General features: G+C 43.3%; 1 protein-coding gene across 1 annotated transcript in view; it reads right to left on the bottom strand.

The window, feature by feature from the left end:
• Positions 1–18269, bottom strand: part of ARID1B (AT-rich interaction domain 1B) — a 326604-nt gene that overhangs the window by 97792 nt on the left and 210543 nt on the right. The window contains 1 exon segment of the mRNA XM_066994218.1: positions 2552–2795. Coding sequence (XP_066850319.1) covers positions 2552–2795 — 244 coding nt within the window.

The raw sequence follows: 18269 nt of genomic DNA, 5'->3' as shown, positions 1-18269 counted from the left end.
TAAATTAGTCGTCAATTTTGTTGCAGTGAAGGAGGCATCGGGAAAAGGATGCTTCTCTTCCAGCAAACCCTGGGAAAGCAACACCTTTATTTTAACGGCCTTCCCACCAAGAACCCCCTGCAACATTTTGGCTTTCCCCAGCCATAGCTATCAGCAACACAACAGCTGCTCATTTTACAATGACTTGCTGGAGAGAGAATGATTGAAAGAGCCAATCTATGTCACATGGAGAAGCTGTGGCACAACATCGCAGGAGGTAATAGGAGAGGAATGAGGTCAGAACAAACAAGGGTAGGGTGAGAAGGGAGAGGAAAATAGCAGCGAACAAAATTATTAAAGGAGAGATGCTAGACTACACACAATGTATGTTTAAAAACAGCTACAACCTGAGCACTGCGAACAGCCCCAGAAATGCAAACAAGCTCTGTATTACTTTCTTTTCAGTGTTTCGTGAATACGGCAGAGGAGAAAAGCCACAAAACCCTAGTAACGAAGCACAATGGTGGGAATGCAGTCAGGTGAATGGGGAGAACGATGAGCACGGCTTCGTTCACATGGCTTGGAAACCTGAGCACCCAGCAGCGTCCCACTAGTCACAGGGTTTTAAATAGCAGTTTTACTCATTTCATTTTGTAGCTCGAGAGAAGCAACAGCAGCAGCAGAGCTGGTTTTCTTCAGAAGACAGCGATGCATTAGCCCTCACCTGAGAGCTCACCTTTATCAAAACAGCTATAGAGAGCGGGAATTCGCCCAAGCCGGGGAACCAGTGGCAGGCGATTTTGATTTAGTGCCATTCATAAAAATGCTTCCTGAGTAAGAGGTGCTTTGTGTTACCGTAACAGACTAGAAAATTGGCATTCAAAATGGTGACACGGTTTGTATGAAGAGCTAATACTTTTCATTAGGCCAGTCACAAAAACAAGCTTTTGGGCTCAGCTGAAGCGAAGTGACTCTAACCCTGACCTTTCAGCCCAAAGTCCTTCTATTTTTACCCCAAAGGAATTAACTGGTTTGATAAAAGTTATTACTTTTCCCTGCAAACTGTCCTGCTCACATCCTTATCTGTCATGGTTACAATAAAGCTATTTTCAACTTCACAACACTCTTCCTGTATTCAGCAGCCAGGCTGCTAAAATATCTATCAATTTATTTGCCTGAATCTGACCAAAGATATTCAAAATTTAATCAAGCTGAGAATTTTCCAAGAAATCAGAACATCAGTCCGCAAACAGAAGTCAAGACTTCCTGTAAAGCCAACAAATCTGGGTCCTGACTGTAAAGTGCAAGGATTAGCTCAGGCTGTGGGAACTGTTACCTTTCCTCCTAGGTGGACTATTTGACTTCACTCAACAACAGGGACGGGCTTTGATGCCGCACAGTGGGAGATGCGCTGCGAATACAGGGTCACCACCCTTCCTGCAATGCACAGGGCTCCTGTCCCATCGCTCTTCCTGCCCCACCTGAGCACATCCTGACAGCCCGAGGGGCTGGAGGGGAAAGAAATGACTGCAGGGCATGTGTGCAGCACCAGGGCTTGACACACGCATTTAATATGCAACCTTCACGTGTGTGCTGAGCTTACTCCCCTTTGCTTATCTAGTTTGACCTCTGTTTATAGTTAGGCACGTACATTTCACTCGCTTACCTTCGTATTGGATACCAAAACACACACTGCTCACTACATCTTAACCTGCATCTGGTTTACAGCACATCTAATGAAAAGACATTACTATTTTGTTTTTAACTGAGCTTCGATGCTGATTTTTTTTTTTTGTCAGCTACTGATACCACCCCAGGATAATGCTAGCACTGTTCTATTCTTAGCATTCAAAATGTCAGAAAACAATTAAAAATTGAGCATCAGAAAGGGAACAAACTCATCTGAAATACCAAACATGCCATTTTTTTCTTCTGGGTACCTGAAAACATTCTCACAAATTTCTGAATGTACATTAATGATCTTGTGTCAACCCTATGTGGCAAAAGAGAGCAAGTGGCAAACATGCCACCATCGTTTACATTACTTTGAGTGGAGCTGAATTCCTAGTAACATGTTGACCTTTGCAAATATAACTTAATATCTCAAGAAATATTACACTCAAATTTTACCCCAAATAACATTTTCTCAACACAGGGTTGGAAAACCTCTGCCTCGTACTAAGGGGTCTGAAGCCACCATACAATTCCAAGAGCCGAAGACAATAAAAATACACAGTAAAAATAAAAATGGGACCCTGCAAGTAACAGAGGAATGTGACAGATGGATGACAAATGAACCAAACACAAAAATTAGGATCAATTATTTGGACTGGCCCATGAATAAGACATTTAACAAATACAGATGTGGAGTCACGTTTCGAATTTTGAGAGCTCTGAGGGCTTGGTAGTGGAAATTATCCCTGCTTTATATATGCTTTTTTTTTTCAGAAAAAGACCTTGAAAATGCAGGATTTTCCTAAACTAATGAATTATCAATCTAAAAGTATTTTTAAAAATATATGTACATAACTATAAACCTTTGTATTGATTTTATTTGTTGGAACAAGCTTACCTGGAATACTTGCTGGAGAAATGGGACCAGACCTCGACTGGTTGCTTCCAACAGGAGAGCCTACAGGGGAAGGCGATGGGCCCCCGGGGATGCCAGAGAGATGTGGAGAAGCATGAGGGGAGAATGGAGACTGTGCAGGGTTGCTCTGCTCCCCTTGGCTGCTTGTAGAGCCTGATGCGCTAACAGCTGAGCTCAGCGTTGCTTCAGTTCCAGTCGGCAAGTCATCAATGGATCCAGACAAATCCTGAGGAAAAAGGAGAAAGAACCTAAGTAAGAACTAATACACGAGCCACAGGACATGAGAACTGGCACGGAGATGAGGTCCATTTGTTTACTTATTACAGCAGATAACTAAGAGGTTTTCTTTAATGCTGGTTCATGTAGTTAAATGATGGCAGAAAATGAGGATAGTATGTACAATTCTTGGCTTAATCGCTAATTCTTTTGAGAAAAAGAACAAGCAAGGGTAACAAATGAATTGGAACCAAATTCACTCAACATTGAATTTAACCTTTTCCATCTGGATTAAGCTTTCAAAATTAATCCCACAAATTCTGCCTGAGCATACTAAAGCTAATGAAAACGATACATCAGTTTCACTCTCACACAGTATTTCATTTTGGGGTTTGCTCCCGTTAGAATCACAGCTTATTCACTTCACTCTTCAAACCACCACCCGAACGACAGAATAAAGGTATAAAATGCGCAGCCCTCGTAATACTCATGTTCAGCTCCTTCGCCTTGCAGAAGAGAGACAAAAACAAGGTCCAACCCTGTGCAGCAATACAGGACCCACTGGCTATCTAGAAGTAAGGAAGGCTGCTTCTTGACTTCCCACAAATATCAGTTTGACTAGCATCCAAGTTCACAGTTTCTCTACAATTTAATTTGAGTGCACCGCAAAACAGCTGCTTCATTTCAGTTCATAACTGTTGCATTTTCAATGTTTTCAATGAGAAATTTCCTCCAGTGGTCAAAGCACATCTCAATTCTAACTACAAGTTGCTGGGCATATTCCCTAAAGCTATAGTTAACACTGTTCTTTGGATCTGTGGGAGTAATCTGCTTTTAAATCATTGTAAAATCAGATAAGAGGAAACAAGAATGTTGTGACAAAGCAAGAATGTGCCCCTTAACTCTCAGGAAAAATGTTAACTCCTGAGCATGACAAAAAGATCTCAAGCAAACAGAAAAGCGTAAAGATAGCCGTACTTCCATCAACTGTTGGTAAGACACAAATTAGGGAGCACACTGCTATTTCTATTAGTGAATTAAGGCAGCTATTTCATGTGTAAAACAAATCATGAACTGACCTTTGGGGCTTCAAGTAATTGGGATGACACACAGCGTGTTGCTTTTGTTGATAGTTATTTCATTTGTCTGACTCATGCAAGTTGTTCCACTGGAGACAACGGGACCAGAGACTTGAGGAGTGCAAAGACAGCTGGGCTTTGCTTGGGCAAGGAGCTCAAGAAGCAAGGACTTAGTGCTACCTCATCTTTATAACAAAAATAAAGTTATTTTTAGAAGTTATGCAACCTGGACAAAATTCAAAGTGGTGTATTCAGAGTAAGAGTGCTGCCTGATCCCCATTACAAGGGGCTCCCAGTTAGTCTCCCCTAACAGACACTCAGTCTTCCAAGGCATGGACATAGTAGGATTAGCAGTTTAAACACCAGGAACATTCATAAAAACCCACCTAGAATGCTATGTGCTACTCCTCCTTTGCGTAAAGGCGTACTTAAATACAACTGACCCAACTTAGCTCTCTCCAGGACACCTCACAGACCGTATTTCCAAACGTGAATTAGACACAAGACTTCAGGTACAGCTCTCACCACAGCTTCATTTTGCTTTTTCCGACAAGCACAAAACTGTATTTATATTTCATTAGGCATATGAAAAACAAAGATTGAAGTTTTCAAACTTAATTTACGTGTGAACTCTGCATTCACTTGAGAATAGAGTTCCAAGTCCCTACAAACGGAAATTTAATTGTGATGCTGGCAATAAACTATTTTCATTGTTTCTTTTCTGAAACTATTAACTATAGGAAATGTAAACACCACCGTTTGATGCTGCATACAGTAACGCCAGAGATTTTCACAGTAGAAGGTACCTGACAAACAGGTAAGCAATTACTGCTTTCCCATACATCACACGGCATTCCTTTAAATGGAATCAAATCGCTGCTGTCGTAACGTGTAACAAACGCTGCAGGAAGTGCTGATAAAACAAATGCTGCTGAAAAGCATGTAATAAAACCCCGAAAGCCGAATGCCGCGGAAGAGAGCCTATTTAAAACGAACACAAATTCTGCGTAAAAAACTAGATGGGCACCCAACTGATAAAAGATACTGAAAACACTTGGATTTATGTTTAGAATAACAAAGTTTTAAAATGGTGTTTGGATTAAAGCGTTCACTTGCTGCAGTAAGCCACAAAGTACTTGAAAAACCAGCAAACCAAAATAAGGGAAACCCATGAAGTAATAGTGTCCATGAGGAAATTATCTGTTCAGAGACTGGAGGTAAAACTTGCCCGTTCACCCCAGCATCTCCCTGGCTTGCCGAGTGTGGATGTGGGAGAACGTGGGGCCAGGAGCGAGGTTCATTTCTCCATCAGGCCGCATTATGGCTCCTCGTTCCGCTAATCTCCCGTGGGGGTGGCGTGACTGACAAGTCCCAGGCATTTCCTCAAGTGCATGCCTTCAAGGGATTTCCTCACGAACCTGATGCAACTCATTCATAAAAGCAGAGAAGAAGGGAAGAGGAAAGCTTACATGATGCCAGCCAACTTAAAGTGCCACACTACGCCACCCTGCCCCCAGATATGGCGAGCGCAGCTGCCAGGCAGGCCCCAGTCACGGCGCGCCTCATGGCAGCACGAGCAGCAGGATTTCCTTTCGAGGCCAGGAAACACACAGGGACACGTCCAATTCATCGAACTCATCTGCCGAGGGTGTTATCATGGCAACGGGATGAACCAGATCAATCGCGAACGCTGATAATAAGGCTGCTCCTAGGCCGGCACGAAGGGCTCTTGTCTATAGGGATGCCTGCGCGGCGCTCCACAACCTCTACGTTGTGTTACAGGGGGCTAAAACGAGAACCATCTGCCACTCTGCTCAGGGTAGTTTGTGAACCATTACTGTGTGTTTTTTCCTAACCTGTGCTTCATGGCCTTACCTAGTCTTTTAAGGCAGAAAGCATGAGTAGGTGAGCAACCGGGAAACTTTCAGCATACAAAGGCTTTAGAAACACCTCCGTTATCCACAAAAGCTAATTGGGAAATTAAAGAGCAGAAGAAGAAAGACTTTATGTGAAGCACCTGGACCGAAAGAGCACAAGTTGGCTTTCTGTTCTCCTATTATCAGTATCTTAATGCCCGCTTTTCCCTCAGCATAGCGGAACAGTAATGAAGTCGTGCCACTTCCACATCCCAAACATTTATTTGTAGAGAAGATATTGTACACATACACATCATATATGTAAATTATATGGATTTACTTGCATTTACTTAGCATATCCATATGTAAAGCTATTAAAAAGCTTGCTAATAAGAGAAATTCACAGTGGTTTAAGCATACAGCCTAGTTAACAAAGAAGCTCTGTAACTAATACTCCTCTAGAGGACAATTTAGTCAGCAGGGCACCAACTCTATTCTTCTTTTATAAGTACTATCAGATCTATGATGCCTGTAAAGAACAGAGAGACCTTACTTACTGCATCTCATTCAAACCAAGGCACCTTCAAGCTACAGTGCTTCCATTTATCTTGTTGGAAAGTTGGCAGGTTAGGTAATTGCAGGGATTCTTTTTAAGGGGCTGAAGTCCCCGTACCCTAAGGCATGTCTTAAATTTTGCCTCTTTTCAGAGGTTTTATCTGGAAAGCACTCATTTCTTTGAGTAAAACGTAGCAAGTCTAGAATTACCAGAAATCTCTTGTTATACAGACCTGGTTCTTGAATAATTTTACTGCTCTTGCCTATGGTATTGGTATGGCTGTATTTTCAAATGTGATACCAAATCTAAGGAAAAAGAGAGGACATTTTTTTTCTCCATCACGTATCCATATCAAAATTCTGTATTCTCTGTCAGCTTTACATTCTGTATTATTCAGGACACCCCAAACAGCTTTCCAAGTTCATTTCGAGATTACACCTTGATTATAAACTGAAATGTCCCTATGCAGGAGTTCTCTCTTTTAGTTAAGTGTTTTATCTCTATCTTCACTTCTAGCCTCACCTTCCACCCATGCACAACCTTTATCCTTGTCCCTGTGACAAGTACAAGAGCTAAAATGAACAGGATCACATTGTGCTCAGGATTATAATGTTATGCCTTCCTGGTGGTATGATCTTATCAGGCTGACAAGAGAGCCACTCTTGGAATAGCACACCAATTTACAATTGCAACACAGCCAGCAAGGGGTAGAAGGAAGTAAACTGCACAGAGGCACGAAACCCGCTGTTACCTGCAAACAGAGCACAAGAAAAAACATACAGACACTCATATATAATAATATAATACAATGCAACATAATATAATCTTAACCAAGGAGTATTCCTCAATCCAATAAATAGCAAAGAGACTTCAGCAACTTGCTAACACTACCACGATTTTACACACAGACTGTGACAGGATTAGAGCACTCACTACGGAGCAAAAATTTACACTGCAAACACTTCATGCAGTTGCTGGTTTTGCTCAGGAGTGTCCCAGCAGCCATAAAACATAAACAAGATTTTACTGGAGGAATCCCTTGCTAAACACCTACAGCTGAAAAATGATGAGTGCCTCCTCTGAAGTCAGTAAAACTGAAAAGTGCCCAACAGGTCTAGCAGATAGCCAGCACCTTGCTAAATGACATATATAAATGACATAAATGCTATACTGCTAAATGACAGCTTAAGTTCACTGACAGGTTACTGGGACTGGGGGGGTCTCTCAATGGGCTTCTGCATAGCGTACACAGATCGGGGGTTATTTAAACTTAAACCTGCCTGCCTGCAGGACCCAAGCCGCCCTTACTCCACCCAGGCCTTTCCATGGTGTTTTTGTTAGGACGGAGGACGGTACTGCTTAAAAGGCAGAGTCCTGCGCAAAATATCCATCGCCTCAACACGAGTCACCGCTTTAGCAGTGAAATTATATATACACACAAACGTATTTTACATGTAAGTATGTAAATATACATTCACGCAGACATCCACTCGGCTATTGTTTTGGAACCACGGGGGATTATGAACAATATGCTCTGTAATTGAGATTAACTTTGAACAAATCATTTGGCTGACATACACACATACGCGCACAAAGAAAAAACCCACAATAGCTCTGTTTAAATTTCAAGATATTTGTAAGACCTCTTTTCATCACAAAGAAGCCTATAATAGCACGTTTCAAGAAGACTTCCAAAGGCCCTGCTGGTCACATTGTCTAGACAGCAAGCGAGCTAACAGCCTCCCGCTTCCTGCGCAACTGGGAAAACACACAGGCACCGAGCCATGGGGACGAGGAAAACCCCTTCGTGGTCAGAGCCTCCCACCCCCTCAACAGGTGTCCTCCCACCAGGCCAGATGCATTGTGAATATGCCAAACGTATTTAATGCACATCCTTAAAAAATCTTGCTTAACGGGACACGCATTAGGACAAACCCAAACTTTGATAATATCTGGGCAGAGGTACTGTTTAGCTACTCATGGTGCTTGGCAGACCTACTTCATCCCACTTACTATGTTTTAGTGTTGCTAAACACAATTTAAACTTTAACCTGTATATAGTAAACTACTTGTGCAATAGTCTAGATGAAGTAAATTCTAAGTAAATGGTAAAAACACTAGCTTCTTGCACTAATGTTAGTGACAAAGTGGTGTGTAGTATGCGTGCTTGCTAGGGAAGCATGCTTCCTTCCATCTGCAGACCTCACACGCTTCCTTAAAACAGCTGAAATGTGTTGTGAGGGCTCCTATCAGTATCAAATACCTTCTCTGAGAAGTTACACAGGGAAGTCCCCCAGGATGCAAAACCTTTTTCCACCAAGCCCTGTACTCACTTAAGCAACTGAGAAAGTGTATAAGCAAATAACGCAGTGCCAGTGCTCAGCCTTCTTTCTTTTCAACCTGTGGGATTCTGGAATCACACCAGTAATCCAGAAATTACCTACAAAAAGACAACCTGGGAAAGCAGATTCAAGTCACAGCTTACTACCTAATCACTAAGCAAATAACTGTTTTGGACAGTTCTTACTTTTAATTTGGATATGAAATTAATTCCCAGTCTTAAAAAATCCCTCTGGTTAAAGAAGCACAGAAAATATTTGTTTCTAAGAAAAGTGAGTCCTAATAAATAAATACTTGCAGAGATTGAGGAAAGAACAAAGGAGGGCTGATTTTTTTGTTTTTTAAAACTCAAGCTGATATGAATTTCTGTGCTGACTTAACTGACCTGGGTTTTCTCTGAACATTCACTGAATGGGAATGTTTCACCTGGCAAGAGCAAGTAGACTCAGTGCAAAGTAAGAAACTAACAGTTATACTGTTATTATTATTTTTTTTTTTTATGGTAACCCCTGGTCCTACAACATGAACACCAGAGCACACATGATGAAGCGGTGCGTAGTCTCAATGGCTGAGACCTAGGGAGAGCTGACGGCAGGACCTGGCCCCGTTTTGCTCACTCACACACCACAAAGACCTCACGGGCCTCTCGCACAGGGCCACCTCACCTGCTACCTTCCCACGCAGGAGACAGAGAAGCCATTCACGAGACAACAGCCAACTATTTCTTCCTGAGCACGGAGATGTTTAGGCATCCAAGCTGTTAGGACTATGCAGGAGGAGAGGCTCTGGCTGAAGGCATTCCTCCCTGCAGGTGTGCCCGCAGGCCTGGCTGCTACCTGAACCAGGTGCACAATTTTCTTCTCACAGTGGCAAGCAATTCCCAATTCATTTTAAAAAGAGAGAATTGTTTCTTGCTACATTTGCTTGACAAGCAAGGGATCTCTGTTTGCATGACAACTTTAATTCAAACACAAAATCCAAACCAAACAACCGTTGACCTGATACAGATGTCCAAGAAGAAAAGCTAGGTGTAACCACAGCAAATTCACAAATTCACTTCCAAAATTCACTTCACAAATTCACTTCACAGCAAATTCACTTCCAAATTCGCTCGTATCTGGATGGACTTGGACCACACCGCACAAACTGCTAGATCCTATAATTTCAAAAACTACATTGATTTTTTAGGAACTAATCCTAGCATAAACCTGTGTATATTCGGGGCAAAGCTTCTTTTTGTGTATTTTAAACTACTGTATGTATTTTTAACTATTTTAAACTATACTGGTAATTTCTCTCCATTTCTTTGGATGACATACAACTGGTTTATACCATGTGGTTCCTGCAAATCCAAACCCATATGAATTGATCAGCAATGTTACAGCAATCTAACCAGCTTGTGATATGCCCACGTCTGCCAGACATGAGACTAGAAGAGGTTGCAAAGACGGATACGGTCACACTTCTGTGCTTGCACTGCTCCACAATGGGATGTGACTTGCTCGTCCAGAGGAGAGCTTTACATCAGAAACAACTTAGGGCAACTAGAAATTCAGAACCGACACAGTAGCTTCAAAAATCACATGAAAGCATGGCCAGCCGCGCACCTCGCTGGCAGTGCTGCGTGCCCGGCATTATGTGGTCCGCCGTTCCCTGACAGTTAACGGGAAGGGGGCTCCCGAGGTCTCCAGCTGCATCACAAAAGCTCCTAATGCCATAAAAAAGTTGATACTTTACAAACATCGACTCCCATGTATGAAACAATAAATAGTAATGACCCATGTGCTATCAAAGCAAATTGACAAAGCCTAGCAAGGACTGTAAACAGGTAAGATGCAGAGCTTGTCTGACAACAATACTTTTTTATATCGGAAGTAAACAGTAAATCTCCAGAACAGGAAAACAATAACACTGCATCTCTCAGGATACAAACCTCACTGTTTATCTCTGAAGCAGAATGCTTAGCACGTAGAATTTCTGGGAATAAAATTTAAAAACAAACAGCCAGGAACCCTTAGGAGCCATTTGTTTCCTCGGTATTATAGCAAAGAAAAATTCTCAGCCAACAACTCTCGTAGCTACAGCAAATAAATAATCAACATTTAAAACACCCAAATCAATGAAAACAACAAACTGCCGCCAAGTCTAGGAAAGAAAAGTTGAATTTGCGTAGCAGCGACCTAATAAAATCTGGTCGCGCTCATACTACTACTCATTCAGCTTCCTCAGTGTCAATATTAAACATACGCAAACACGAAATCCCTTCCATTACAGCTCAGTTTTTTCATTTGAAGAACAACGAGGTAAGATGTAACTTCCTTCCTTTGCACCTCGTTGGGTTACAACCATTTTCTAGACCATGCCCTACTTCCCATGGGGAAGGCAGGCTCAATTGGCAGGATAACACAGAAAGGAAGCAGACTGAAGGTAAGTAGGCATTAATCTAGAACCTTCCAAGCTCTTTGGAGCTTTTTGTTTTGGAGATCACCATCCTCCTTCAGTAGGCTTAAAATTTGCATGGCCATTGGACAGCTGCACTGCTGGTCAGTCCAACCTGCTTCTCTATCTGTCCTGACCCTACTTTGAACCGAGCATCACAAAGCCACAAGGAAAACACTGCATGCCTCCTCCTCCCCCTCCCGTTACTTGCTCTGCTTTCACGATTGGCTTTGAGAGAAATCTGAACAAGCAGGCAAAAGGAGGAGTACTGAGTCACAAGACAGATGAGTATTAATTTGGACAAAAGGGTACGAGACAGAAGAAGAAGACATTAGAAGAATATATGGGTCAGTAGGTCTGAAAAACACCTAAAATTTCGGCAGGAGCAGCAGTGACATGAATGAGGAATTATTACTTACTCCCTTTATTCCCTTTACTTTGGCTCCCATACTCGTGGAAGCTTGCAGCACAGGCAGTCAGAAACAGACCATCTGTCTCGAGACTACGTATTCAAAAACCTGAGACTCTGCAGGTGCAGCTCAAGCAAGAAGCAAATATCACTTCAGGATACCATGGCATGAAATGTGATAAAATTCACAGTATGTCTATACTGCAGCATGCCTACACTTGATTGCAGCGCCGAGATCCTCAACAGGTCTGCGAAGGGCAGTTCATGTAGGAGAAGCTCCTTCAATACGGCCACACAACCTCGCACGGCTCAATGTACCCGTCTACTACTACTGTTTACTACTGCATCGCAACGCACCTGCCTTGCAATTATAAGTTAATGTCTTTCCATACCTGCTTCTCAGATTATCCCGTACTGCACTCAGGAGGCATCAGCCAGGCTGTTAAAATAAGCTTGGACCTACAATACTATTTGATTTGGAGATTTGGAGTTGAGAAAACAGAAAAAGTGTTGGTCCAACAATCAATCGCCCGCTGATCACTGAAGACAGACCTTTCCATCCCACAGTAAACTAGGCACGTTGATAACAAGTGAGCTGCTCTGATAGCCCGAAGCTCTATGTGGACCACACTAAAGAACAGAACAACTGATGAACCTGTACACCCAAGGTTTAAAAGCCCTTGATCTACAGCACTTGCCTTTTTTTGGCATATTAATACCCTTTGTAGGAGTCATGGTTTGATAAAGGAGATGTCCCAGCAGGTGAGCGTGAGAATGAAGATTTACAAAACACAGTTTTCCATTAGCTTAGGTATTGTGCATGCATCATAGTGTGCCTCTCTTCTCTCTCCCCCACAAATCTGTGTAACCAAACACCACAATTACACAAGATGGTAAATAAGCCAGAGACACATCCTGAACTTCAAAAACACAAGTGCTCCAGTAACTTTTCACCTCTTCCTCTTTAATCACATGCTGAAAGCAGGTAAAAACGTATACACCAAGAACAGTGGTAGATGTTAGAAATGCCTGTTTTTTAAGAGACTGAATAAAGAGCCTTGCCTCAGAGAACAGCATTAATTAACAAAGTCTTATTTAACAAAACTGGAACTAACTGGATATGCTGTGCTATACTGGTGGAGCAGGCAGAAATTAGTGTCACAATGTTCACCGCAATAAATTCAGTTAAATTTGCCTCTCCAGACTCATTCTCTCGGCATCACGCAGGACTCTCTCACACTCCTCCCTCCTGGGCTTCCTTTCGTTTTTCTGAAGCTAACACGACTCCAGGGGTGCCCAGTTCAACGACCAGCGGAGCACAAACAAACAGGGCTGATCGCTTCACGCACACCCACATGTACACAAACTGCTTACTCCTTTCTGAGGTTTATGGGCCATAACAGCAAAATCAAATGATTATGCTTCAAGAGCTGTTCACTCACCCCTCCTACCTTTTCATTTCCAAGTAACCTGGGAAAAGGATGGCAAATGAAATTCAAGGCAGTAATAAGGCAGAAAAACTTTCAGCTCTTTTCTAACACGCGCTAGCTAGAACCAGATTCCCTAATCACCCCAAATTCTGTAGTCCACATCTCCTCACCGTAATTCAGTCCTGGTTGGGCACACTATTGTGCGAAATAATTGAGCTGCAAGGGAACATGATATTTTGAGATGATACGGCTTTAACAGACTTGGGTAGAACTTACATTTCAGAAACCTCTGTATAAATTTCAAAAGGCTTTTGAAATCTTAGAAAGGTGTCTTGGCCTCGGATTTCTTTTGAAATAGTATCTTGATTACACTAGTAGGAAGGATAACTTGTAGTGCTTCCTTCAATTAAGCTTTAAGAAAAAAATCTCAAAGGCCAATACCCTCCCCTGCCTCCCGTTAAGCATGCTGTCCCAGATGTGGTTCACAAACTTTGTTTTTGGGGTGGGAAGAGTTATCTTGAGGCTAAGGCAATAACATGGTTGTCCGGATCACTGGATGCATTAAGCCAATCTTTATCCAGCAGGTTTGCAATTTTAGGCACAGTTCTGAACTCCAACACATGAGGAGAAACAGGAAAGGTTGTTACAGAAGTCTTAAACTATACAGACTATGAAAGTTACAGAAAAAAAAAACAAACACAAAAACACAAAACAAATCACCAACATATGCCAATTACTGTTGCTCTTTAATTACTAGAGCAATTATAGATTATAGAAAGAAAAGACTTCAATGGTGGATTGTGAAAGCCAGCTTTCTGTGAGTTTCTGAGTGCCTCAGCACTCTTGAAAGTTGCATATTTTTCTTCTTAGAGAAAATACAAGGAGTCCCAAGATCTCCTAGATAAAGCTTTCAATGAGACTGTTCCTCCAAAAGTTTTCTTGGCTTGAGGAAGGAGGTTGGTATTACATTGAACTACAAATCAATGCAACGCTAATAAACACACTGTGAAAAAACTCCAAGAAAGCCGAGGGAGGATATGCAGCATACAGCATCGGCCAAAATGTGGCTGCTGCTCCATGGACTACGATGAGCGGACACTTGGTGGAGCCGTATTGAACAGGAGATCCCCACCTGCCCCATGGCACCACTGTGCGTTACCCGGCCCTGGAACTGAGGTGCCAGTTGTCCTTCCCCAACACCTGCCAGGCCGTGGACCTGCTGTGGTTCCCTCCAGCAAGCACCACTGTGGTACCACAAGGCCAAAAAGACTTCGTAGATTTTGCACTTGTAAGTCACTGGTATGAAATATTTGTAAACAGAGTTAACAGAAAACTCTCTTTCCCCACCAAAGTCCACTCTAGCCATATGTCCTGGTTCCAGTTAGGACAGAGTTAAGTAGCTCATAGTAGCTGGTAGGGTGCTATGTTTTGGATTAGGATGAGAAGAGCGCTGATAACATGCTGATGTTTTAATTGTTGCAGAGCAGTGTTTACACCAGGCCAAGGACTTTTCGGCTTCTTGCTCTGTCCTGCCAGCGAGCAGGCTGGGGGTGCAGCAGGAGCTGGGAGGGGACAGACCCAGGACAGCTGACCCAAACTGGCCAAAGGGGTATTCCATACCATCTGACGTCATGCTAAACAATATATAGGGGTGGCTGGCCGGGGTGGGGGGCCGGCTGCTCGGGGATAGGCTGGGCATCGGTCAGCGGGTGGTGAGCAATTGCATTGTGCATCACTTGTTTTCTTACACATTATTATTGTTAATACTATTACCATTATCACTATTATTATTATTATTGTTATTATTATTTTCCTGTCTTAATAAACTGTCTTTATCTCAACTCACAGGCTTCACTTTCCCGTTTCTCTCCCCCATCCCAGAGAGGGAGGGGGGAGGGTGAGCGAACGGCTGTGTGGTGTTTAGCTGCCAGCCGGGTTAAACCACAACACCATACTGAATTTTGAGGGTGTTCATGCACGGTGAGAAAAAACACGCCGGGTAATGTGGCTGAGAAAAGGTAGAAGAAATAAAGGGCTGCATTGGAAGCTCCTTTGAAAGAGGGCCTGCAAGGCCCTTGCAAGGCAGTGCTCATTCCCCTTCCTCTCCTGCTGCTGGAAACCCCCATGCCACACACAGCAGACTGCTGAACCACCATCCACATCCGCATCCCAGTCACTGCATGATGAAGCCAAGGCAGATTTTAGCCCTGCAAAAACTTCAGGTGCTTCCCCACCTCCTGCTGATGCTCTAACTTCCAAACCTGTGTTTGAGCAGTGCAACAGAGCTCAGGGAGCAGGGCTGAGAGGTCTGCGGGGGCATGCGTGGGACAGAAAGACGGGCAAAGAGCCAACTGCATCACGTCATGGTTTGTAAGAGATGCAGCCTGAGAAGGATATGGGTCTTAGCCTGATCACAGTTTTGCTCTGTGGCTTGTAAAGTCATTGCTGCTTAGCTGCACTGCTGCCTGAGCACTCATTCTAGCCGCCTGGTCATGCTCTTCCACGTTGAGAAGATTACGGATGGGGCACCATTTCTACACTGCTGTCGTTCTGTAAAAGACAAAACAAAACACTACCTTTCTCACAACTTTTCTTACAAAGATCTAACTGATGAACTATCAAACGAAAGCTCATTTCATCCTCTGAGTTATTCAGTAGAAAGACCACCAAAATGGGGGGAAAATCAGTAAGTTGGGATTGTCACAAAGTCCCAAAACAAGTCTGAAGGGTGACTGGCAGAATAAATGAATGCACCAAAGGAACAAACAGTCTTATGAATTAAGTAAAGAAATAAATAAAGAAAAAAACATGTAAAAATTTCAACAATCACGCCAATCTGTTAGGAGCTGTACCACTGCCAGTTAGTGGGCCTCAGGGCTCCGTAGGATTTCTCAGCACAGTGCCAAACTCCAGCAATATTGTTATGGTTAGAAAGGAATTTCTCACAAGAGCTAACAAAGGCAGAAGGTCATAAATAAACACAGCAGGATTGCCTTGTCAGTTCTCATTATTAGCGCTGCAGGCACTTGCTTTTCTATGGGCTGCTCACAGGTTCATTTAAGTGTAAGAGCTCCTCCTCAGAATTTCACATACTCATAAATAACGAAAACATTTCTTAACTCACGAAAGAATAGCACATCTAAGTTATTTTTTTATTTTATTTTATTACTGTTTTTCAAACACACAGAAGCACATGTGCATGAGCTTCCTATAGCTCTGCTGTCCGTATATCCACAGGCATGCTTCCCAAACTGACTGAAAGCTTACGCGCAGTTAACCCAGAACTGCAGCATCCTTTTACGCTGGCCTTCATTACACCGCCCAGGCATCCGCCTGACTCCAGCCATAATGAACAAGAAGAACTTTCTTACTGTAATAATGGTCACCAGCATTACGTCTGGGCAGGAAATGAGGCTGAGCTCCTAAACTGATCCTGACGTGCATTACAAAACGAGGAAAGCACAGCTGTGTGATCATTATTGCAATTATAAAATGACATTTAGTGTTAACTTCTTTTTGTGCCTGAATTTTAAAGCGGAGAGAGGACAGTACCAGTGATTCTAGGGGTACAAACAAGCAAAAAATGGAAGGGAAAGGTTCTCAGTATTTCAAGTGCCAGTCCTTTATCTCCTGTCAAAAGTTAACAAACAGTCAAGTGAAAGCATCTTATCTCTTCCATACGCATACATACCTATCTATACATATACATACATATATATATGTGAATAAAAAGCGAGATTTGTGTAAAACTAGAAGTAATTTAAATAAATTAACACTACAATGTACTGCATACTGATTTCAAGATGCATATGTGGGGCTTTTCAGAATATTACATTAAATTTAAGTACCAGCAATGCTATCTCCAGAATATTTTTGTTTTCTGTTTATTATGCTGGAATATACCTGTAAAGACTTGAAGAAAGCCCGGAGGTTCACAACCTTGGAAAGAGTGCCATTATGTTAAACACAAGTATATTATGCACAGCCCGTCTGCTCCAGAGCAGGTAACATGGGATGCCTGACCACGGGCAGAGCACCGCTCCATCACGGTCACTTTCAGTACCAGAGAAGCAGGGGGGGCATAATTACCCACCTGCCAGGAAAACTCAAACACTGTTCCCTTTTGAGAACTGTACTCAACACCAAAGTACACTTCAACTTCCCTGCACAGATATAATGAAACGGCCTTGTCTACTTTTCCAGCAGGTAAAACTTGACCAACATGACTATTACTGCGATCTGCGCTATTTCAAATCCTCACCTTTTAAAACAGATTGCATGACTGACTGACAAGCAAAAGCCCTGACGCCTTGTACACTTTCTGTGAGGAGCTCAGGAAAATCATTTTCCTTCCAGCCTGCTTCCTGGCCCACCGTCTCCTATCAAAGGAAGCCGGGTTGTTAGTACTGACGCGCTACAACGGAAAAGCCGTGTTCAAAGAGCTGCTCCTCTCAGCTGCGCGGCCCGTTCATTACACGCCATTCATCATCATCAACATCAAAAGCTGGAGCAGCTCCTGCAAATGGAAGTTCTCCGTATTTACTTTTACAGACCGCAGGTTGGCTCTCCTCCTCCTCCTCCTCCTCTTCCTCCTCGGTGCTCAGAGCGGTTCGGTGCCGCCCCGGCCAGCCGCTCCTGCCTGCGCTGCCCACCCCGACACAGCCGAGCGGGGCCCTCCTGCACGCTGCTGTGCAAGGAGCTATTTTCCAAATTGCTTACCCTTTTAAGCTGGCTTTCACCAGACACAATACCGGAGGTGTTACAAAAGCAGATTTCTTTCTGCACACCCGCAATTGTGTACTTCTCAGCTCCAGCCTGCTGGAGAGGAGAGAGCCGCTGGAAGTGAAAGAAGCTGGAATAAAAGATAATTGATTCCAGCTGGTTACTTTCTCGGCCTCCCTAATATCACAAGACAAGGTGCAGCCACAGCACAGGATGCGCCGTAATCCCTTCTGCAAGCACGGAAACCGAGACCCGCTTGTGTTTCCAGCGCCTTCTCTTCAGGGCCGCCCAAGGTCCCTGGCTCTGCAGCACCTCACATCGGGCCCTCAGCTGCGATGCTCAGCTCCCTGTGGGCAGCACACACAGGGCCGGGACATGACACGGACACACAAAGCCATGGGACATGGGCACACAAAGGCACGGGACATGGACGTGCCATCTGGATGTATCAAGCACGGCGAGGAACAGCACGGTGATGTCCGAGCTCTGCGCCTCCCTGACCAGCATATCTCAAGCTCACGTGTTTCTGAGTGGGATACCCCAACCAAAATAGCACTTACATGTTTCTTTCCTTGATTTTTTTTTGTCGTTAATATTTTAAAAAACATTTACCTGTCAGTCACGTTGCAAGTATTTTAACTCCTCTGATCAAG

The sequence above is a fragment of the Anser cygnoides genome, chromosome 3 (assembly GCF_040182565.1).
Source record: "Anser cygnoides isolate HZ-2024a breed goose chromosome 3, Taihu_goose_T2T_genome, whole genome shotgun sequence".
Lineage (NCBI taxonomy): Eukaryota > Metazoa > Chordata > Aves > Anseriformes > Anatidae > Anser > Anser cygnoides.
Note: the sequence above shows the minus strand (reverse complement) of the source record. Positions and strands in the feature narration are given on the sequence as shown.